The sequence below is a fragment of the Ooceraea biroi genome, chromosome 12 (assembly GCF_003672135.1).
Source record: "Ooceraea biroi isolate clonal line C1 chromosome 12, Obir_v5.4, whole genome shotgun sequence".
Classification (NCBI taxonomy): Eukaryota; Metazoa; Arthropoda; class Insecta; order Hymenoptera; family Formicidae; genus Ooceraea; species Ooceraea biroi.
The window spans coordinates 4,377,897-4,399,701 of record NC_039517.1 but is presented as its reverse complement, the minus strand read 5'-3'; the positions used below and the strand labels follow the sequence as shown (position 1 = coordinate 4,399,701).

The following is a 21,805-nucleotide window of genomic DNA, read 5'->3' as shown; positions in this document are numbered from 1 at the left end:
CGTTGTCCGGTAGATGGCTTCGTTTCTCGCATGCAAAATATAATACAAAATATATATAGGAACGGTGATCACGGCAGGGCACAACTTGTGTCGTAAGTCCATTTCTACGATGAAGTGGTACATTTTTGAACGAATAATAAATAAGAGGACAGTACGAACTTGTACATAACGTTTAGGAAAATAAATTAAACATGCACCTGTAGTTGTAGAGAGAGGAAGAAAGAATAAATAATATATATTCCATTCATATAACACTTAAATAACATTTTAGTAACACGTTATATTATTGTTATATTACTGCAATTTCGTTTGAGTGGGAAATTACAACTAACATATACGTTACATGTAACGAACATGTTATATTGCGCGTTACATTCTGTTATATTATGGCAATATCATTGTTACATGACTGCGTTTGCTGGGATGGATCCGTTTTGTGCAACGATGAAACAGCCTTCGCCTCGCGTCACATATATCGCCTGGCCAGGATCGAATCGAGAAAGTAGAGTGGTCCAGGGTGGGTGGGGATGCGCGATACACGAAACCCACGTATGCCCCGCACCGCACGTACTATCACGGATCAGTCGGCAGCGGTCGGTGAACGTATCGCGGTGGGAGTCGGAGGTGTTCGTCGCGGCTGCGGAATACGTCTCGGGCTGGTTTAGAACGTGTCATCTCCTCCTGTCCGCGCTTCCGCTTTCCTCCTCCGCCATCACCACCACCACCCCTGAACGGTACGGTGGCGGCGGCGGCGGCGGTGGCAGCGGTAACGGTGACGGTGGCAGCAACGACGACGGAAACGTCGGCGACGGCGATTCCTTATGGGGGTGCTCGCGTTGACGGTCGCGTGCGTGCACGCGTGTATCCGCACGGGTATCGCAACGTTAAAGGATGGTGGAGTGACTCGATCCTGGGCGCGGTGAACCCGTGACGGGGTGGGGGAGGGGGGAGGGAAAGAGGAAAACTGCGAAAGCGAGTTACGCGCGAGATATCACGCGAGATCGGCATCGTTATGTGCACGCGGTTCCACCGGAGCGGGAGAGCGGTCATCTTGGCGATCATCTGGCAAATCTGCTGCTGTCGGAGCACCTTGGACTCGAACGTAACTCCGTGTAACGTCACTGCCGACGGACGGGAGCTGCTGTGCCGCGGGGCCGATCTGTTCTCCATCGGTCCGATCGACGATCGCGACGAGCTGTCACGACGGGCCGTCGCCCTCGTCAACGTCACGAAAATGTAAGGGTGCCAGCTCACTGCTCCCGCGCGCGATTACGAGCCGCGATGAGACGTAGCTCTTGCAGCCCGTGAACGAGTCGCGAGAGCGGAAAGAATTTTCGATTCGACGAGACGAGTGCGCGATGAAACGGCGTAACGCATGTACGTGACGCGACCTGCGACCTACATACCAGCGACGGAGCGACAGCAACGGTGGATTCTGATTTAGAATCGGGAGGACACGCGGAATTTACGTGATTCGATTTGCGCTTCGAAATCATCCGTAAATGCGTTTAGTTTAGTTTGTTTTCGGCGGCCCGCAAAAACTCCCGCAAAAACGTTACCGCGAGGCTTTTATCGAATTTCTGAATCAGCGAATCTGTCCAATGTCGCTTCCCTCTCCGAAGAGGACCGCGCGTGTTAGCCCTCGTCGCTGCTCTATCTGTAACGGCTGCGTTTTTTTCTTTTTGCCCCAATTTGGTCAAAACGGAAAAATGATATATACATTTTGCTCCTCGAGCAAAAGGTACTCTGTTCGTTCTTTGATTTTGATGTCCGTACGTGCGCGAACGCGGAAGGTTTTCGCCATTCATCATCATTCTCCTCACGTTTGTGGCGCTCGCTCGGCGCAGCGCGTGACGTCTATTGTGAAAGTAAATTCTCTTTGCGAACTTGATTTACTTTATCCGTGAAAGGACCAAAGCTCAATTGAAATCGGTACTGTTTTCGAGATTGCGCGCGACCTTAAGGGGATCCTGGAGTGGCCAGTGAACTCCGTCGCGGCGTCTGAATTACCGGCGGAATCGATGATTTTCCTGTATTTTCTTTTTATTGAATTCACAGAATGAAAAATCCTTTTCCACGATGAAAGTACACGCAATAATGTAATGTGAAAAGCAGGACTTAACTTTCCAAACGGAAAAAATTCACAATTTTTTATTCAGCCACGATCACAGGCATACGTAGGCACGAAATGATCACGAATCTTTCTGCACTAATTACTTTTACACTAGGCTTCTAAACTCTTTCTAAAAGCTTCCCCATATTCTTTCATTTTGTTCCGTCCTTGCGATTATCGAATTTTGGCCACACAAACTGCAAAACATTTATATTAAGAACATTAATGTACGAGGTGACGTCACAATAAGCCGATAATAAAACTAAATTTTTTTGTCGTTTTTAACATAAAGTCGAGTTTCGCTCGGTATATTTCTTTGTATACTTTAATCGTGGAGAAGGATTTTTCATTCTATACAATCATTAAAGAGTAATTAGTACAGTAAGATCGACCAATTCCGCCGGTAATACAGACTCCAGGATCCCCTTAAAGCTTTACAAAGTACCGAGATGAAATGAATATTTCTCAGAGTAGCAGCGTTTACGCGCGTTTAACTGCTTATTAGTTCATCATATAAACACTGGATTGAACTAGTTTTTACCTGTTCTCCAAAGTATTGCGGGTCCCCTCGTAGACTCGCCTGTTGTGTATAAAAATGCGTCTCATAATTGGAATCCAACATTTATATGAGAAAGTTCCCTATTGAAACTTGAAAAGAAAATCGAGTGCAAAAGTACCACAAGACGGCACTCTACCCATGCTTTTTCTATTTTAAGACGAATGAAGTTTGAGAGGAAAGATATCGTGCGCTCTTACAGCGCGACAGCGATTGCATCTCGAGCGATGGAAGTTTTTATATCGAAAGCGACGTTTTTATCGAAATATGTATGTAATATTGTGTGCGCGTGTGTCGAATATATTTACCGTTTAAAATGCTTAAATATATTGCATTAGAGGATTCAATTTAGTTTTTCGGGAAAAACTAAGTAACATGGTCCTGTAAATGACAATGTCCTTGAATGTAAGCCCAAGGTTCTCGTGACGAGCAAACGTATTTGTTATCCATTCGCGTCGCGACGGTAATCTTGCCAATGTCTGACGAGTCCACTGCAGATTTTTGTGCTGCAGACGTTTCTTACCTTTAACTTTGTATCGATTAAAAACAAATATTCGCGAAAATGCGAAAATGCGCAAGAAATCAACGTAACTCTCAATCCGTTCCCCAGCGATTGTTGAGGAAATAAAAAAATGTTGATTTCCACATTTTAGTCTCTTGCTCTCGTTCTCGCTCGCACTCGCGCGGACGTCAATGTGCTGCAAATGCAGCGATCTCAGTCCGCGGTGATCTCTCGTGAAAGATTTATTTTTAGAAGGCATCCCTCGACCTTTTGCCGGCCGATATTATTTTCCGTTCTGCTCTGGATAAATTCGTTCATATAGAGAGTTGTTACGCGTCGCCATTTGCCATAACGTTCGCAATATACGACAAACGTATTTTTACACACGTATTTTCCGGTGTCCCGTCGATTTATACGATATTTCACATAATCGCTTCATGACTGTTTCAGTGATCTGACCAACAACAGTATAACGGACATTCCAATACGTGCTTTCCATCAATTCCCCAATCTCGAAATTTTGTAAGCATATATTATGCAAGAGTATACATTATCGTAAGGATCGATAAACGATAAGTATAAACGTGTGAATTATTTGCAGGCTTCTTCGGCGTAATCACCTACGAATCATTCACGACGACGCGTTTACGAGTTTAGAGAACCTTCGTGTGTTGTAAGTACCAAAGAAGACATGTAACGCCTTTGTAACACCGTACGTTATACGTTTTATATATTTACATACACGTTTTGCGTTTTTTTTATCTTCAGAGAACTCGATGAAAATGACTTAACGACGATACCAGCTGCCGTCGCAAACCTACGTAGTCTGGAAGAATTGTAAGTGTCCGTTGTATCAAGTTTTACTCATTAATTTTTTCTCATGCACTTATCGTTCGCTTTTTGCCTATCTCTAATCTGAATGTGAGATGGACCGTGTTCCTCCGTAGGTCTGTATCGAACAACCGAGTACAACGACTCGCGAAAGATGCATTACATCGTGCCAATAATTTGCAGTCGCTCGATTTGCGCGGAAATCCCATCAAGGATATACACGGCGACACTTTTCGGAATCTCGGCAAGCTTCGTAAGCTGTAAGTAATTATTTACTTTGCACGCGCGATGGTAAGATAATAACGTATATAGTGCGTGTTCTCTCATTAATTGCAGGATATTGTCCAACGTGAAAGAGTTGCGGCTTTTTCCCAACTTGACAGGGACGACGTCTTTGGAGGTATTGAGATTGGATCGTTCCCAGTTGAAGGAAGTTCCTCCCAATCTTTGCCAGCAATGTCCGAAGCTGAAGAGTCTGTAAGTCACTCGTCTCATAATAACCGCGTCGCACCATCCGTTCCATCCTCCATCTTCTCCTGCCTGTTTTCAGCGACGTAAAGTCCAATCATTTGACGGAGATACCGGATTTACGGGACTGCCACCAACTCCGCGTTTTGTAAGTATGTAACGTGACGTACGTGATGTGCATTGTGTGTATGCAATGCGGAAATTCGAGTGCTGCGCAGTGCGATGCATTTGAAACGGTGCATCTTAATTATGATGTTACCGTTCTAGGGATTTGGCTAGTAACGTAATCTCCACGTTACCGGACGACGCTTTCAGAGGTTTGAGTATGCTGCACGATCTTTTATTGTCCAATAATAATCTCCGGAGTGTATCCGGCGATGCGTTTACCGGATTACCTAGACTTCAAGTCTTGTAAGTGCGCCCATGTTCATCGTCGTCGTTCCTTGACTCGTTTTTTTTATATATATCGATCGCTCGTTGCAGAAACCTGGAGAACAATCACATCGAATATATACACCCCGACGCGTTCAAAGAAATGAAACAGTTAAAGGACCTGTAAGTGCGTTCGTTCGCCTGATTCACTGATCTTGTGATTCGACTCGACGTAAAAAAACCACTACTTGTTACCTACAGTTTCTCATAAGTCGATTCGAGCGCGACTAAGATGTGAATGCACGTTTGTAGAAATTTGGGGAACAATGTTTTCCCCACACTGCCAATAAGAGGTCTCACGGGATTGTTGCACCTCAAGACGTTCAACAATCCTGCGCTGCGGGAGTTCCCGTCCCCCGAACGGTTCCCGAGGGTGCAAACCATGGTGCTGTCGTACGCTTATCACTGCTGCTCCTTTCTCGCGGTCCAAGTGGAGGAACCCGTTTCCAAATCGCCGGTGCAGGAGTCAATCTTGTTTCCCACTGACGATTTCGACAGCAGCTTGTGGAATTCGACATTCAGCGATATCTGGCCGCAGTTGAGTGAGTAATCCTATCGATCGTCATCTCATTTGCATTCTGCACTTCTTTGTGTGTCACGCCTCGTTCAACACTTAACTGCTGCAAGGTGCTGTCGCCCGAATAATTAAATCGAGGCGACAAAAAAAAGAAGATGAAAAAGAAAGAACACCGTGTTCGCGTGTATATTCTGATTCGCGATATAGCTGGGAGTAACGGAAACTACTCTCCAACAGTCTAGTCGTGTCGTTGTTAGTCGCGTCCTGTCATTCATTCATTTCATCTCATCTCACATCGGCATCGTTTGCGGCACTCAAGTGACGATATTTTTTAGATAACTTGACCGACAAATTCGGATCGCATATAAATGAACTTTGGGCTAAATTTGGTTCAGATTTTACCTATCCCGGAAACCTACCCTCCTACGTAGAGGATTACTTCGAAGATGTAGACGGTCGAAGGACACCTACGACTCGGAGAACACCCTCTCGCATCCAATGCTTGCCGCAACCCGGTACGTCCAGCCAAGCCCAGAGTAAAACTCGAAAAAAAAAAACAAAATCGCCACGGTGATGTGGTGGTGACGTTTGACGCGCTTCATCTCGCTCTAGTGTGACCGACACGTCACGTGTGATACTTGCAGGTCCTTTCCTACCGTGCCAAGATTTGTTCGACTGGTGGACTTTACGGTGCGGCGTGTGGATAGTCTTCCTGCTGGCCATGCTCGGCAACGGCACCGTGGTGTTTGTCTTGATATTCTCGCGAAGCAAGATGGACGTGCCGCGATTCCTAGTTTGCAACTTGGCCGCTGCGGACTTTTTCATGGGCGTTTATTTAGGTGATTTGTTGCTTGCACTTTAACATCGTTCGCGCGTATTCCCCCTCACGTATACGTTACGATCGTGTAATCTACGTTACAACGTTTCAGGTTTATTGGCGGTGGTCGACGCCTCGACGTTGGGAGAGTTTCGAATGTACGCGATACCGTGGCAAATGTCCGCCGGTTGTCAGCTGGCCGGCTTCCTGGGCGTGCTCAGTTCCGAATTGAGCGTCTACACGCTCGCGGTGATCACTCTGGAGAGGAACTACGCGATAACGCACGCGATGCACCTGAACAAACGGCTCTCGCTGAAACACGCCGGCTACATTATGACGATAGGCTGGTGCTTCGCTCTGTCGATGGCGAGTCTGCCGCTACTGGGAGTGTCGGATTATAGAAAATTTGCCATCTGCTTGCCGTTCGAGACCAACGGCAGCGCGGCACTCGCGTACGTGGTGTTCCTGATGCTGATCAACGGAGTTGCCTTCCTGATACTGATGGGCTGCTACCTGAAAATGTATTGCGCGATACGAGGCTCCCAGGCGTGGAACTCGAACGACTCTCGCATAGCCAAGAGGATGGCCCTGCTCGTCTTCACCGATTTCCTCTGCTGGTCGCCGATAGCCTTTTTCTCTCTCACGGCGACCTTTGGCTTGCAGCTGGTGTCCCTGGAGCAGGCGAAAGTTTTCGCGGTGTTCGTGCTGCCGCTCAACTCGTGCTGCAATCCCTTCCTGTACGCGATTCTCACGAAGCAGTTCAAGAAGGATTGCGTGTTGATATGCAAAGCGATTGAGGAATCACGGGTGACTCGAGGTATCGGCAGGTGTCGGCACAGCTCGAATTTCAGCAATCGGCAGACACCGGCCAACACCAACAGCCTCGTCGATCGGTCGTCGCGAGAGAACCAGGGACTTCAGACACCGTGCGCTTGCAACACGAGGCTCCTCGAGAGCGAGAGCCGCCGTTGCGGCTCGTCCTATCGCAACGGTGGCTGGTGGAGCGCCGGGATATTCTGGCCGTGCGCGCGCGACTCGCGACCGCGGCACGCGCGCAACGACCAGTACACCTACCAAATTGCTCAGATTCAACAGAAGCAGCACAAACGGGCGTCCTCCGTATCGTCCAGCGAGAACTTTTCCTCCTCCAGGTCGGACTCGTGGCGGCAAACGCATCACTGCGGCATCCCGCTCAGATTGTTAGACCCGAAACGGAGAGCCTCGTCCTGGCTCATCACTCGGAAACCGTCGCAAGATTCGAATCTGAGCTCGTCGCGTAACGACTCGTCCGGTTCGGCGACTACTGCCAGCACCAGTACCTGGCGCATCTCGAGATCCAGTGCCTCTCTAGAGATTAGCGCGCGAAATACGCCGAGACCGGCCAGACCGAAGCCACGCTTAACTCGTCAACTCGCTGTCCAGGAACCGGAGCCTCCTGGATCGCCGGGAAGACTGGCCGTTAGATTGCTCGCTACGATACCTTCCGCCGCTGAAACCAGCGATCAACAGGACGACGAGAATATACCGGCTTAACTCTGCACGCGCGTTGATTACGCAAGTTGCTATTATTATATATCTCTATCTATTTTTATGTATTTATATGTATTATATGTACGTAACACGTGCGCGCATTGTCGTTATCAGGTATCCTGATGTGCATATATTCTCGTCGGGCGATTTCTTCGACAAATTCAGTATTAATTAAAGTAATTTTGGCTGAGCGTAGCTATATAGAGTTAGCAGTCATACAACACACACACATACACGTATACACTATACATGTACACTTGTATCTAGAACGTTTTATACGTCTTAGGAAGCGTTGTTGCTTAAAGCAAGTAGAACGAATGAATTAGAACGAAAACCTGATAGGAATTAAAGAAAGTAGCGCAGATGTCGAGTATAGTTGATTCCAAAGTCAAAGCTAGAGCCTCGAAGATGTTCATAATTTATCGTTCAATTTTTAATCGATGTACGCTGGTCGATAACCACGTTTTCGGAATTTAAACAAAAACAATACAAAAACACTTTTTTTTCAAATTACGAGAGATCAATCTGCGATGCAATCTGCGATCGCGAGATATGGTGTAACGTGAAACTTGTCAAATCGATCCACCGATCCATGTAACCATAAGTCGAGGTAGTCCGTCCGTCCGTCCGTTCGTGTGCATGCACATGTACATGCATGTATATTTATATTGTACGACTGATAATGGGTTCTCTGTCCTTAGGGCCGTAAGCACAGAGTTTGCAACTTTACATCGATTGCGGGTGAATTGTAAAATGTCAGGATACTACCCATACAGCACGAAAACATTTCAGAAATATTTCAGAAGTATTTCATCTGACAGATGAAAGCATCTCATAAATATTGCAAAATGTTTCTGCAACAGTTATGAGACAACTCCGGAATATCAAAATGTCCGCGACACTTACATTCAAAACCTTATAGAAAGGTTGCTGAAAGGTATAGATCAATCTGCAACCTTTCTGAAATATTGCCGAAAGATTATTAAAATAGCTGAAATCTTTTTGATATATTACTAAAGGTTAATTGAAAAAATTTTGAAACTCCTATGATGTTGCACACAAATTACAAAGCTCTTATTAAAATAAATTGAAAATACTTCAGAAATTATATTTAAATTTATTATACGAGTATTCAAAAGATTGCAAATACTAAAAAGTTATAATAAAAATTATATATAAAATGTATTTATTATTTTTATTGTACGTTTTTATTTAATATTTGCAATCTAATTACTATAATAAATATGATTTCTGAAATATGCTTAATGAAAAAAATACATAATATATATATATATCTTATATATATATATATCTTATATATATAGATATATATATAAGATATATATAAGATATATAGATATACACATACATAGCTAAACCAAGTATTCACCAAGTTTCCCTTTAAAAAGCGTGAATCGTTGGCACATTGACAAAGAGCCATTCTTATATTATGTATTTTCCTTTTCCTTCCTCCAAATAGTTGATTAAAAGGAAAGAATTATATAGATATATAATTCTCTGTTCAACCAACACTTATATTTGAAAGAAAAAAAGGATACGTGAAGATAATGCATTTTTTTGTCAACTGGTTAGCTTCACTAAAGATCGAATACTTGGTCTAGGTATATATATATATATATATATATATATATATATATATATATAATTTTACTTTTTACAATATTCACAGTTTTTCAAATTTATTGCATGTGGTAGGTTTTAGAAACATTCCTGTTGCAACATTTCATATGACATATTGCGGAATCCTTTCAGAAGTGTTGCATATGAAATGTGAAATCTTGAAATGATTTTAAAACCTTCCTGAAAGCTTTCTGTATTAATCGGTGCTGTATGGGTAGCTCTCAGCAGCCAGTAGCTAGTAGTTGATAGTCGCCGATGGTCGTCACATCTCCATCGAGCTACGTGTGTATTTTATATTGCCGTGTGAAATGTAACATTTCGAGAATCACAAACCATGATTTACCTTACCTGTGTGCGATGGTTCACTAATCTCGATTGCGACAAATTACAATTTTTACTTCACTGTACCGGACGGAACCGTGAATGCGGAATCTTTCCGCAACTAGACGTAATTGAAATACAATTAGTTGTATTTGTTTCAACATTATTTATTTATTTTTGTAAAATTTCGCATTTACATTACAGACGCTGCATTCGCACGCGACATCGCGATATATATATATATATATATATATATATATATATATATTGTGTACTCTAAGAATATAATAATAATAATTTAAAATACGATCAATTAAAAATGTCTATTCCTTGTCTAAAATATATTCAACTTTCACGTTTCTACGAGATTTGCGTGACGCGGAAGAGCGGAACAAACCCTTGAAATAACGATCTCATATTTGCTTAACTAGCGGGTAGCAAAGGTCTCAGATCTATCGTTTGTCTAAAAAATAACACATAGCAGGATACATAGCCTTAGAAACTGTCCTTTGTAAATAGAAACTCGTTGCTTGAAAAATCTTCCAAGTCAAGGAAGAACATTATCCGGGGGAGTTAGCAACCATTTTTACTCTTATTTATATTTACGAAAATCCTATATTGTGGCAAAGTTGACACACTTTGTTCTCCTGTATCGTTTATTTATAAAAGGGTAACGAGTGTCCATAAAAAATGATTCGGGTCTTTGAATCTGGTGATTTAAATGTGTCAACCTGGTCACGAGACTTGTACATTCTTTACCGAAATCACTCGAAGTATCGAGATAATTTCGTTCATAAAGATTTATGATATAATGCCGGTCGATATAATGACAACACAGAAATGCGACTGACTTGAGCGTATTTAAGTATACTACAAAAACAAAAAACATCGAAGAGGCTTTCAATTATTAACGATAACATAAACGATTTAAAATAAAGTAACCAATATTATCTGCAAACAAACATGCTTGGAAAGCTGTTACGTAATTTCATTTAGGTGTATGTTGGGTATGTGTTCGCAAATATGAAGTAGTGGTGAAAAAATATACAAGCCCCATAAGGTACCTATAGATCCCACTCGATTCAGAGTTGAGTATAATACCAATGGCGGAGGGAGAAAAGAAAAAGCAAATTAAATAACATTTTAATTAAAATTTTTCTCGTCCTGAGACTGAAATTCGCAAATTGTTGAAAATTGTGCACATGACTGCAGTTGTCGGGTATATGCGTGAAAGTTTGTCAAGTGAATATTTCATGTTATTTACAATTTTGTAGAGTTTCAAAAGTTCGCATCGCAAACGATTACTTTGATTGCTAGAGAGAGAGAGTTTGAGGGATTCGCAAGTAGAAAGGAATCCCAACAATACTCTCGTTAGAATATTTTTCTGCCAAGTGCAGAGAAGATTTCATGGCGACAGCTGCGATCTTGAACGCTCGCGCGCATCAAGATCGCATACGATATTTTACAATCTACTTACAAAAATACACGTCGTACAAATGTATAAAATTCGTAACGTTTTCGCTTTGCCAAAGTGCCAAAGTAACTCACACTTATTGCCAGTATATACGGACGGTACGAAAGTTAACAATGATAAATTGGATCATTTCACGAGAATAATTCTTGTCGCGCGATGTAGTTCGGTGTATCATTATACGTAACTCGATACGCGGAAGTAACGTATAGACGAAATTAATTTCAGCATTAAATTTCCGCCCAGCCCGATAGCCAAACGACGACTAAATCTAATCGGAATTACGTAGCCGTAAAAGAAAAGAGATCACGCTGACGATAATTCTATAATACTCTAGTGTCATCGTGAAAAGTCTTACTTTATAAAGTTTGTCACTTGAAAACGTTTAGTCCGCCAAAGTACATACGTACAGAAGAGAAAAATATATTTATATATAAATATTGTTATAAATATAGAACTTTCAACGTTGCGATTCGTAAAACTCTATCTAGATCGGATGCCTCTATGTATCCGCCGATTCATATTTCATTGCTATCTTACACGTAGGCAAATTTGGCAAAGTAGAAGGAACACTGGGACAACATCCTGACCGATCATTACATTTCCGTCTATACGCGTGGAGGAAGAAAACCGAGAGAGAGAAAGAGAGAGAGGTGTGTGTGTGTACGCGCATGTTACGTAAATAACACCAACTAATAATAATTTTTAATTACTGATAAAATAATCCTTAAGTGCACATTGCGATTGTAACTAATTGTAACAGATAGAGAAATTAAGTAACAAACGAGAGAGATTATGTGACTAGCGGATATCACGTAACTTTAGCTTTGTTCTTCCTAAAGGCTGGAAAGTGTAACTTTCTGCGCCTTCGTTTAAGCTCATCGTTGTCAGCGGTGGAATTGGAATCGGTTGAGAGCGTCTCGTCATCGACTGACATTACCGTAGGCAATTCTCGAAGCGGTTTCTTCACGTCTCTCGTTGTCGTCGTCGTCGTCGTCGTTGTCAAAGCTGCAGTCAAAGCAGGACGATTCGATGTGTCCGAAACGTCGAGTGAGTTCTCCGAATACGATGTTTTTGGCAGAAAAGTGGTCCTATCCTCGTTAAACAGCATATTCGTGTCCTGGCTGTAAGAACGCACGATACCGGACTTGTCTTTGCATGGAACAGTCTTTCCACAGGCTGCAGCAGGCTCTTCTGGTCCGTCGCCCAGAACAAAGTGGACGATTCCGTGCGATTCTTTCTCCGCTTCACTGCTCGAAGAATCGGACAGCTCGTTTCCAAATCGTCCACCGGGCGGTGCCGATGACTCCTTCCACGTTGAACTCTCCAAAACACCTACGGATATGCCAAGTAATGTCCAAAATGCAAATTCTTTTTTGGAATGATATAATAGCGCGGAAGCGAAAAGCTATCGTTTTTAGTTTGTGTTGTCAAGAGTGTGGAAACAACAGGAAAGTTTATTTCAAGCTCTTATATCGCTCGGATGCATCGGGAATTACGCGAGACGACGTTGCTCGCGTTCGGACGAAGCTCTCTTCCACGAATGTAAAAGAAAATGTATATAGCATAATGTAGAAACATGCGCTGATAACCGTTTCTCCGAATCGACCGTTTGAGTTACAAAATGCAATTGTTTGAAATGCCTTTCCTTTATGCCATTTACACGTAAATAACTCATCTGCGCTGGCTGTTTAAAAGAGAAGCATGCAACAAATCGGAGAGCGTTTGAGAGTTTGGTATAGGTCATTGGTACAAACAAATTCATATTATTGTTTTTCGAATTTTTGTTCAAGTTTATTCATAGCGATCAATAGAATACTTTATACAGAAAAATAATATCTCGAGATTATTATGAGATATATCTTATGTAACTTTAATAAAACGGAAGAAAAAGATCCATTACTTGATTATACACATGTACGCAACGTGTTTCAACGTGTTTTCCTTCGAATGCATAACAGCGACACGGTTTATAAAATAATTGATGAGCAACACAATTAAACTCTTAAGAAATAATTGAGAAATCTCTCACATTACGCGCACATTTCTTTGGAAATTTTACAATCCGCGTATCACTGATCATTTTTCATTTCATTGCGTTATTCCCATAAAAATACATGTATGTATGCATGTATGTATGTATATATATATAAAATCTTTTTTTAATTTATCACATTATACTCCCACGACTATCAAATTGATCATATGTACAATTATCATTATATAACACACACACACACACACACACGCACATCATATAACATTATTATATACAGTTTTATTTGTGTCATACTCATAGAGGTGTTATTTTTTAATCAATAGTATAACTTTTGAGCTACTGTCATGTATATACTGCAATCAAATCTGACACTATTGTCATAATGCTATGGACAAATAATAGGAATGTTATTAAAATTATATTAAAGAAAAAAACAAGAAAGGCACATCGTACAAGCACAAAATATAGTCCTTGCGTTCTCTCACAGGAAGAAATTTCTCTTATTTCATATGATTAGTGATTATACTCTTCTAATTATACTACCGCGTGTAATTACAAAAATATTACTACATCTATATGAGGTATATCATTTTGCACTCGTTAAAAATGCACCGGATCATACTGGGGTATGTACAGGATATTGCGCAAGATGCAAAGAGCATAGAAAAAATATGAAATATTTATCATTTAAATTGTTAATCGATTTAACTTGTTTTCAGAATATATCTGTTTCGTACATGAATAACTGACTGTGTATACACGTAGATATGTACATACATAAAACGGTTTACTTATTTTATGCTCCGAACTACTCGTTAATTCGATATTATTTGTCATAGCATTGCTCTAATAATTTTCTTAATTATCACTTAACTTATCTTACTCGACGTATAATAAGTAACGGAACGCGTGTTTTCATTTTTCGCGTGTCATTTCTCATACGCATGATACATTTAATAGTAGCTCTTGAAAGTAGTCCTTGTAATGCCCTCACAATTTTCTTAAATTCCACATTCTCCAAAAGTCATTAAACTTTATATGGATATGGCATACATTGGCACGATAATGACTAACTAATAATCGATAATTGCTACTCCCTCATATTTACCAACAATTATTAGTGTGCGCGCCGACATGAATAAAATGTTAGAATGCATTTGTCGTATGTCGGACGTTTACTTGCTCCGTACACCTCCGATTGTCATGTGGACTTAAGGCACGCATTTATTTGTCATTTAATTTACTTTAACGTTAAGGGATTATAGAAATCGTATAATATTATTATTGGCACCAAAATATCAATGCTATGCAATGGGCAACTACATCTCGTCTAGCACCTTGTCAAACACAAAGATCTGTTAGTAAAGTATCTTGTCAAAAAGGGACTCAAGGGGAATTTTGTGTGATACTATATGTATCTGCTCGACGTAAAAACAGACCATATCTCACACACACACACGTACACACGCACACACACAAAACGGTACTTGATAATCAAATGAGAATCGGTATGTCAATCTAAGTACTCATTGGAGTCCGTATCCGGCTTACCTGCAGCGATTGCACTGATTGACGACGACGCGTACACTGAACTTGCCTCGTCGTCTAAATCATCCTGACTACTGAGTCGTCCTATAATGCATGAGGAATCATTTGAGAATTTTACAATTTTTGAGAGTTTGGACGAGACGGTATCACACACAGAGAGAGAAAGATCTTTCTTTTTCTGGTCAAGATTGCATACCTCTGAGTCCAAGGCCCCTGCCGTTAGGCGTCCCCCTGTACAAGACGGTTTCTAGATAGCTCAAGCCGTTATTGTTGATTATATTGAAACCACACAGCAGTTCGATCTGCTTCCAACGATGCACCCTTTCTTTCAGTTCGTTCGTCACCTCGTTCAGTGCAGTCCTCGCTTCAACGATGCTCTTATCAACCTCGTCAATCGACTTTCCATGAGTCGAAACAAAGGCACCAACTAGGCTGGAACGTTTCTTTCGCAATTTCTCGCACTGCAATGCGCAACAACAAATAAATCAATCAATCTCGTTGTTAGCAGTGGAGCACAACGGGACGGAATTTACTCTACGTGAAATACTTCTCTCTTACCGCTTCCCGCGCTTGTTGCAGTTGTTTCTCAGCTGCTATCTTCTTGTTCGTATACGCTTTGTTCTCGATTTCATGAGTCATTTGTAGCCAGTGTTGCAGTCCAGCCGGTGGCGACCAGCATCTGTCCTCCAGTTCACCCTCCGCACGTTGTAACTCTAACTTTAGCATCTGCAAAATAGGTATTTCGGCTATTGGATAAAGTTCCAAGCGAATTATGTATTTTCACGAAACAGAAGAAAGCGACGTAAGGAAATTGCACCAACCTCGATCTCGGCTTTCAGTTGCGACACCTCGAGATCCGAATACGAGGTGTGCAATCCCAAGCTTTCATCTTGCAAACGTTTTTCCAAATGTTGCTTCTCGTTGGTCGCACTTTCCTGTTCCATTCTCGCTCTCTCCAACTCTTTCTGCAATCGGACGAAGCGTGATTTTATAACAAAATGCCAATCAAGTCATTGAGAGATCGAGGGATCTATTTTTTCACATCCCGAATTGAAATTAGAATCCACTTTTTCAACCTGTAAATTTTCCAGCGCCAGTTCCGCTTTGTGCAAGCTCTCCATATCCCTGATCATTTTGTGAAGGTGCTTCTGCGAGTTTTTCTTTTGTTGGTACGCGTACCAGCAGCCAATAAGGGCGCCGAACAATAATATAACCAATACCAGATCTTTGATGCTGTGCCCCGAATCTATCGATTGTCGTGACGTAAGATTCGTGGTATAGTCAATCCTCCGAGGTGTCTGTACACGCGTTCATACGCACGCGATAAAGAAAAAGATTGTGTTACCTTTGGGAGGTCCGAACAGAACAACATCCATTGCTTTTAAGGCAATTTTTTGCTTATGAATAGGGTCTTTAATACCCAAAACGTTGCTAAGATAATGCATATTATTCACAGCCAATCTAAAAACGAAGCGACAAGATTATAATTAGAATTACTTATGAATCTTATCTCTGACAATTTCAGTTTCCGATACGATCGAAGGGAAGGGAAACCATCCGAGCGACGTACACTCACCGAGGAAGCGTAGCACCAGTTACACGATGCTGTATAAAAGTAGGAACATATTGAGGAAGCTCGACGTTGAAAGTAAGCCATTCCGATGTTTGCTCTATAGTCCAATTATGAACCTGGTGTACAGAGAGAACGACATTACAGACGCGCACAGAGGAACATTTCAGGCAGTTTCTATAATAATCTTGACAGAAGTAAAAAGATTTCTTGCTCATTACTTCGGATCGTAACCAGGCTTCCCAAAGTTCTCGTACGCTAATGTGCATGTCGTCATTGTGATGGAAAGCTCTTTGTCTCCTTTCGTAACCAGCTTCGTACTGCAGCTCTTCCCTTAAAAACTGTTGACAATCAAGCGTAATAAAGTAAGCGTGAAACGGTTATTCGTTACGTCACGTATATAAAGTGTGTTCTCTCGTCTTACATCGTCCGACTCGGACAGATCGACGTTCCCATTGGCATCGTCGTCCAATTGACTGTGGAGAGACTTGATGGCCTCCAAGCCTAGTCGATCGTGAGAGGCCATCGTGATGCAAGCTAGGTCATCGTTACAAGTATCCGTAGCTGCAACGCGAATACATTACAGGCTGGAATACGGCAGATCGAAGGTGCCTGGACAACTTACCGGATTCGTGAGCCACTGCTTGGGCCAGCCCATCGGTAAGGGTAGCGGAGAACGCTGCTATCTTGGAATGTGACGGCGTGCTCGAGGCACTGGTTTGGAAAGCTGGGGTAGAATCGAGAGCTCCGCCACTGGCCGCTACCGTGTCCGAGAGCCAATACAGCAGATGAATTCCCAATAATGCGAGCACATCAACGTTCACGGATGTTCGCATCTTAGGTCAGCTCCAGCTTCTTTACTGACACTTCCGCGCCTCTATCGCGCCCCTCGCGCGGTCCAACAGATCCGCGGGACTCTGTGCGGATTCGCTGATCGAGACTCGAAATTCTCGATCCTTACCTACGGTGCTGGTTCGTGATCGTGAATATACTCAAGGTTACAACTATCGAGCTGCCCGAACCGATGATATATTTCGACGGGCGCATAACAACCGTGACCGATCACGACGAATGCAACGGCTTCGTAACTGTGTCACGCGCTAATGCCGTCAACTCCATAAAACGCGCGCACGCACCGTCAACATCCCAAATACATTGGGAATATTTGATTACTCTATCAATTGAGTCGAATTAAGTACCACTGCGCTGCACCGAATCGGATGTTTTACCCAAGGCAGAGCAGTTGTAAAAGGCATAGATTCCCGATCTCATGATGGCAAACTATATGTATACGTGACAAGTCACGTGACCGCTATCCGAATCCATCGAGTATTCGCGCACGCGCGCGCGCAGTTAGTGAGTCGGAAGTCTCGGTCAGTTCTTTTGACGTGGGGTTGCTTGGATTGCGTTGTCTTTGAGGTTATATCGAAGCGCTCGTCTCTCAAAAGGGAGACCATAAAATAATAACGATCAAATAAATACAACAACATGTCCGAGAACGAAGTGGAGAGGTTTGAGATTACCGATTACGATTTGGATAATGAGTTCAATGTGAATCGTCCCCGACGGAAGCTCTCGAAGAAACAACAAATGCTAGGTACGTTGTTGCGAGCGATAGTACCGTGATTGCATTTATCGTGTTGTCAGAGTAATTGAATTTGAGGCGTAATTGAATGATTCGTTTTCCGACAGGAATATGGGCCGATGACAGCGACGAGGATGAATTATCCGCTAGACCATCGTTCAAGACTTTTAACAAGGGCCCCAAAAACTACACGGCCCCGGTGAATTTCATCGCTGGGGGTATTCAACAAGCGGGAAAGCCGAAAGATAAGAAGGAAGACAAGGATGAAGAGGACGAGGACGAGGAGGAGACGTGGGAATCTCAAACGAAGCATCAGGATAGTTCAAGGTAAAGCGACAACGCTTCGCACGTCTTGCGTCTTTATTGACTGCTAACTAAGAAATTTATATTTCTAGTTCGGAAGATGAAAGATCGAGCAACTCTCGAACACGCCCGTCCTTTTCTCTGAATTTGGACAGCGATATAGCGGGTCTACGTAGAAAGCGCAATCAAAAAGTAAATCCACTATTAATGAAAAGCGGAATAGGCAGCTGGGAAATACATACAAAGGGTATCGGGACTAAGCTGATGCTACAGGTGCGCGTTTTATCTTTTATATTACATTCTAACAGGCGATGGAAATAAGATAGCTGGAGTTGACCAACGTTTTCCTTGTTCTTTGATTCAGATGGGATTTGAACCCGGCAAAGGTTTAGGTAAACAGTTGCAAGGGAGAAGCGCACCGGTGGAGGCACAGGTGAGAAAGGGAAGGGGCGCAATTGGCGCGTACGGTCCGGAAAGGACGCTGAAAATCCCAGAGAAGAAGAAGGACGACGATGGGGAGGAAACGAAGGAATCCAAGTCCAAAGTGTCTCAATGGCGGAAGGGCGACAATGTCAGTAACAAGAAGAAAGGCAGGTATTCTTACAGAAGCGTGGATCAAGTGCTGGAGGACGGCAAACTGAAGCCCAACAGGAAGCTTCCGGTATCGAACGACATGAGCAAGGTCAAAGTTATCGATATGACTGGGCCTGAGCAGAGAATTCTAAGCGGCTACCACGCGATAGCCGGCAGTCAGCAGTGTCCCGACGAGAGCGTGGTCACACCCGACAAAAAGTCCAAGGTGAATTTTGCCCTGCCCGAGTTGCAGCACAACTTGAACCTACTCGTGGATATGTGCGAGCAAGACATCATTCAAAACGACCGGCGGATGAGACACATGAACGACAGAGTGGTCGCGTTAGAGGCGGAAAAGACGAATTTGTCCAAGGTCGTGGATCAACACGGCCTGCTGATCGATACCCTGGAGAACGTCCTCGTGATCGTCGACAGGTTAATGAACGAAACGAACGAATTGTCTCTGCAGGAGACTGCGGAGGCTTTTAAGGATTTGCAGGACAATTATTACGAGGAGTACAAAATGTACGAACTCGGCGAGTTGGCCAGCAGTTTCGTCGCGCCCAAGATAAAAGATTGCCTGATCAGTTGGCATCCGTTGATGCAGTCGAAACAACCGATTAAATTGTTCCAACAGTGGAAGGATATCTTGGAGAACGGAAGTAGTACTACGCTGCAGTCGCGGAGCATGCATCCGTATGACCAACTGGTGTGGAATGCTTGGATGCCATCGATTAGAGGAGCCATACAGTAAGTAGTTAATAATCTTTCGGCAATATTTCAGAAAGGTTGCAGATTGATCTATACCTTTCAGCAACCTTTCTATAAGGTTTTGAATGCAAGTGTCGCGGACATTTTGCTATTCCGGAGTTGTCTCATAACTGTTGCAGAAACATTTTGCAATATTTATGAGATGCTTTCATCTGTCAGATGAAATACTTCTGAAATATTTCTGAAATGTTTTCGTGCTGTATGGGTATATATAATATTTAAAAGAAATATATTACATAAATAAAGGAGACAATGAAAAGAAAATAAGACAGTAACAATTGCCATCAAGCGCATCAAGATCGTTTATAAATAGCGATACTAGACTCGCACACGCACATTAACATTCTTTCATATTAGTCTTGCATATGTTTGTATAATAAATATAAACGCATAAAATGACAATGCAAAGTTGGATCGTGACGTATACCTGAATACTGCTAATCATGAGTATTTTTTTATTCACAAATTAGACAATGGACCTGTAGACAGCCTGAGCCTCTGATCGAACTGCTGGAGCACTGGATGCCGTTGTTGCCCGACTGGATCCTGGAAAATATATTGGATATATTGGTGCTGCCAAAGCTGACCCTCGAGGTGGAGGAATGGAATCCTCTTACCGACACCGTACCTATCCACACTTGGATTCACCCGTGGTTACCGTTGCTACGTGAGTACACGCGTGTGTCGTTACCATTTCACGTGCAAAGTGCGATTGATTGAAATTGCGGATATTAATTTCGTCACTTGTTACGTTATATTCCAGGAAATCGTCTGGACACTTTAATCTATCCAATAATACGTCGTAAACTTGGATCGGCACTGGGGGGTTGGCATCCGTCCGACAGATCCGCTAGACTGATGTTGCAACCGTGGGCGGAAGTGTTTGCCAAAGGGGACATGGAAGCGTTCCTGATCAAGAACATTATCCCAAAGTTGCAGGTAGCGTTGTCCGAGCTCGTTATATATCCGCATCAACAACACTTGGATCAATGGAACTGGGTGTACGAATGGAAGGAACTGATACCCACTCACATCATGGCCGGGCTGCTCGATAAATTCTTCTTTCCAAAATGGTTGCAAGTCCTGGTGCTTTGGCTCAGTCATTCATCGAATTACGATCAAGTCACGACCTGGTTCATGGGCTGGAAGGGACTGTTGAGTGACAAGTTATTGATGGAACCAGCGATAAAAGGTATATGCGTTTCGTTCGTTGGCTACCCACGGTATAAGTCCTATTTGCTATTGCGATACGTAATGCGTGATACGTAATTTTACAGAGCACTTCAAGAAAGCGTTGGAGATGTTGAACAGGGCGGTTAGCGGGCCGCAGAATCATCAGCCCGGCGCATTGGAGCAAGTTTCGTATCTGACCAGCTTGGAGAGGACTCAACCGACCATGTCGCAGATGCCACCGATCGCACAGCCGAGGATAGAGGTATCACGATCGCGCGCAGATTAAATATCGTCGACGTCATCAACGAATATCGTTAACGTGTATCTTTATGTCTTTTTTGCTTTCCTTTGCAGAGACTCGCAGAGGTAGTACGAACGGTCCCGCAAATCTCGCACGGTTTGAAGGATCTCCTGCAAAAGAAGTGCGAGGAGAGGGGCATATTATTCATGCCTATCCCAAACCGATACAAGGAGGCTAAACAGGTGTACAAAGTGGGCAACGTTCAGGCGTACATTGACGGCAACGTTTGGTTTGTGTGTCGCAATGGTGCAAATTGGGTGCCGGAGAAACTGAATGACCTGTTGGACATGTGTGAACTTTAGTTGAGATTGCTCAGCTGAAATTCCTAGGAATAACAAGGTTATCGTGCAAACTGTTAACTGTTATCATATTTATATTGTAAATACGTTGTAGGGTATTCCTCTTAGCAAATGTATTAATTTGCATGACGCAACCTCAAGTAAATAGAGTAATAAAACGAATCGTTTGTCGAAACTAAGCCAAATAAATAAATATGTTGAATAATTGAATGATTAAAAAATTTTGCTCGCCTATTAGATTTATTCCTGGGAGATAACGGAGGGCAATGCGCAATTACGCGGCGCAATCGTAACGCCTTTAAATAGCTATCGCATCGGTTTGTCCTTTGCGTTTTAATAGCGCGCGCGCGGTAACTCGCTTGGAATTCTTGGCGATTCCCGTTGACGAGGCAGTAGATATTCCACACATTCGACTAGGAACAGTGCTGAAACGTCATCGTCAAAGAAACAGGGACGTCCCAAGCCAAAAAGCCAATGATCGCTG

The 21,805-nt window shown here is 42.8% G+C and overlaps 3 protein-coding genes across 5 annotated transcripts; 2 read left to right on the top strand and 1 right to left on the bottom strand.

The window, feature by feature from the left end:
* The first annotated feature begins 579 nt into the window (after positions 1–579).
* Positions 580–8,250, top strand: LOC105285979 (lutropin-choriogonadotropic hormone receptor). Of its 2 annotated transcripts, none has more exons than XM_026974184.1 (13): positions 580–1,236; positions 3,622–3,693; positions 3,773–3,844; positions 3,940–4,008; positions 4,119–4,262; positions 4,339–4,479; positions 4,553–4,618; positions 4,738–4,881; positions 4,954–5,025; positions 5,155–5,444; positions 5,815–5,934; positions 6,064–6,258; positions 6,349–8,250. In XM_026974184.1, the coding sequence occupies exons 1-13, from the start codon at positions 1,013–1,015 to the stop codon at positions 7,767–7,769; spliced, it is 3,030 nt and encodes a 1,009-aa protein (XP_026829985.1). In that variant the 5' UTR covers positions 580–1,012; the 3' UTR covers positions 7,770–8,250. The 2 variants fall into 2 exon arrangements, with proteins under 2 accessions (XP_026829985.1, XP_019889395.2); XM_020033836.2 differs by having other exon boundaries at positions 1,013–1,236; positions 5,755–5,934.
* A 1,629-nt stretch (positions 8,251–9,879) lies between these two features.
* LOC105285981 (stromal interaction molecule homolog) lies at positions 9,880–17,545 on the bottom strand. Of its 2 annotated transcripts, none has more exons than XM_011350565.3 (11): positions 16,942–17,545; positions 16,741–16,853; positions 16,538–16,657; positions 16,323–16,435; positions 16,092–16,207; positions 15,823–15,992; positions 15,568–15,711; positions 15,305–15,472; positions 14,943–15,207; positions 14,750–14,830; positions 9,880–12,534 (listed from the first exon to the last, which is right to left on the bottom strand). In XM_011350565.3, the coding sequence occupies exons 1-11, from the start codon at positions 17,150–17,152 to the stop codon at positions 12,011–12,013; spliced, it is 2,025 nt and encodes a 674-aa protein (XP_011348867.1). In that variant the 5' UTR covers positions 17,153–17,545; the 3' UTR covers positions 9,880–12,010. The 2 variants fall into 2 exon arrangements, with proteins under 2 accessions (XP_011348867.1, XP_011348866.1); XM_011350564.3 differs by having other exon boundaries at positions 16,741–16,880; positions 16,942–17,152.
* A 126-nt stretch (positions 17,546–17,671) lies between these two features.
* On the top strand, positions 17,672–21,534 carry LOC105285980 (tuftelin-interacting protein 11). The gene is made up of 8 exons (XM_011350563.3): positions 17,672–17,913; positions 18,009–18,228; positions 18,297–18,477; positions 18,569–19,527; positions 20,019–20,215; positions 20,312–20,740; positions 20,826–20,983; positions 21,076–21,534. The coding sequence occupies exons 1-8, from the start codon at positions 17,805–17,807 to the stop codon at positions 21,322–21,324; spliced, it is 2,502 nt and encodes an 833-aa protein (XP_011348865.1). The 5' UTR covers positions 17,672–17,804; the 3' UTR covers positions 21,325–21,534.
* Positions 21,535–21,805: the final 271 nt, after the last annotated feature.

What these genes read in the sequence shown, in the direction of transcription:
- LOC105285981 (XM_011350564.3), bottom strand. Translation starts at nt 17,152, where the DNA reads ATGCGAACATCCGTGAACGTTGATGTGCTCGCATTATTGGGAATTCAT. An exon ending in TGGCGCTGGAAAATTTACAG is followed by an intron (nt 15,712 to 15,822) that starts GTTGAAAAAGTG and finishes GTCCGATTGCAG; the next exon opens with AAAGAGTTGGAGAGAGCGAG. An exon ending in AATCAGTGCAATCGCTGCAG is followed by an intron (nt 12,535 to 14,749) that starts GTAAGCCGGATA and finishes GCATATCCGTAG; the next exon opens with GTGTTTTGGAGAGTTCAACG.
- LOC105285979 (XM_020033836.2), top strand. Translation starts at nt 1,013, where the DNA reads ATGTGCACGCGGTTCCACCGGAGCGGGAGAGCGGTCATCTTGGCGATC. An exon ending in CTACGTAGTCTGGAAGAATT is followed by an intron (nt 4,009 to 4,118) that starts GTAAGTGTCCGT and finishes GTTCCTCCGTAG; the next exon opens with GTCTGTATCGAACAACCGAG. An exon ending in ATGAAACAGTTAAAGGACCT is followed by an intron (nt 5,026 to 5,154) that starts GTAAGTGCGTTC and finishes GCACGTTTGTAG; the next exon opens with AAATTTGGGGAACAATGTTT.
- LOC105285980 (XM_011350563.3), top strand. Translation starts at nt 17,805, where the DNA reads ATGTCCGAGAACGAAGTGGAGAGGTTTGAGATTACCGATTACGATTTG. An exon ending in AAGCATCAGGATAGTTCAAG is followed by an intron (nt 18,229 to 18,296) that starts GTAAAGCGACAA and finishes TTATATTTCTAG; the next exon opens with TTCGGAAGATGAAAGATCGA. An exon ending in GGACTAAGCTGATGCTACAG is followed by an intron (nt 18,478 to 18,568) that starts GTGCGCGTTTTA and finishes TCTTTGATTCAG; the next exon opens with ATGGGATTTGAACCCGGCAA.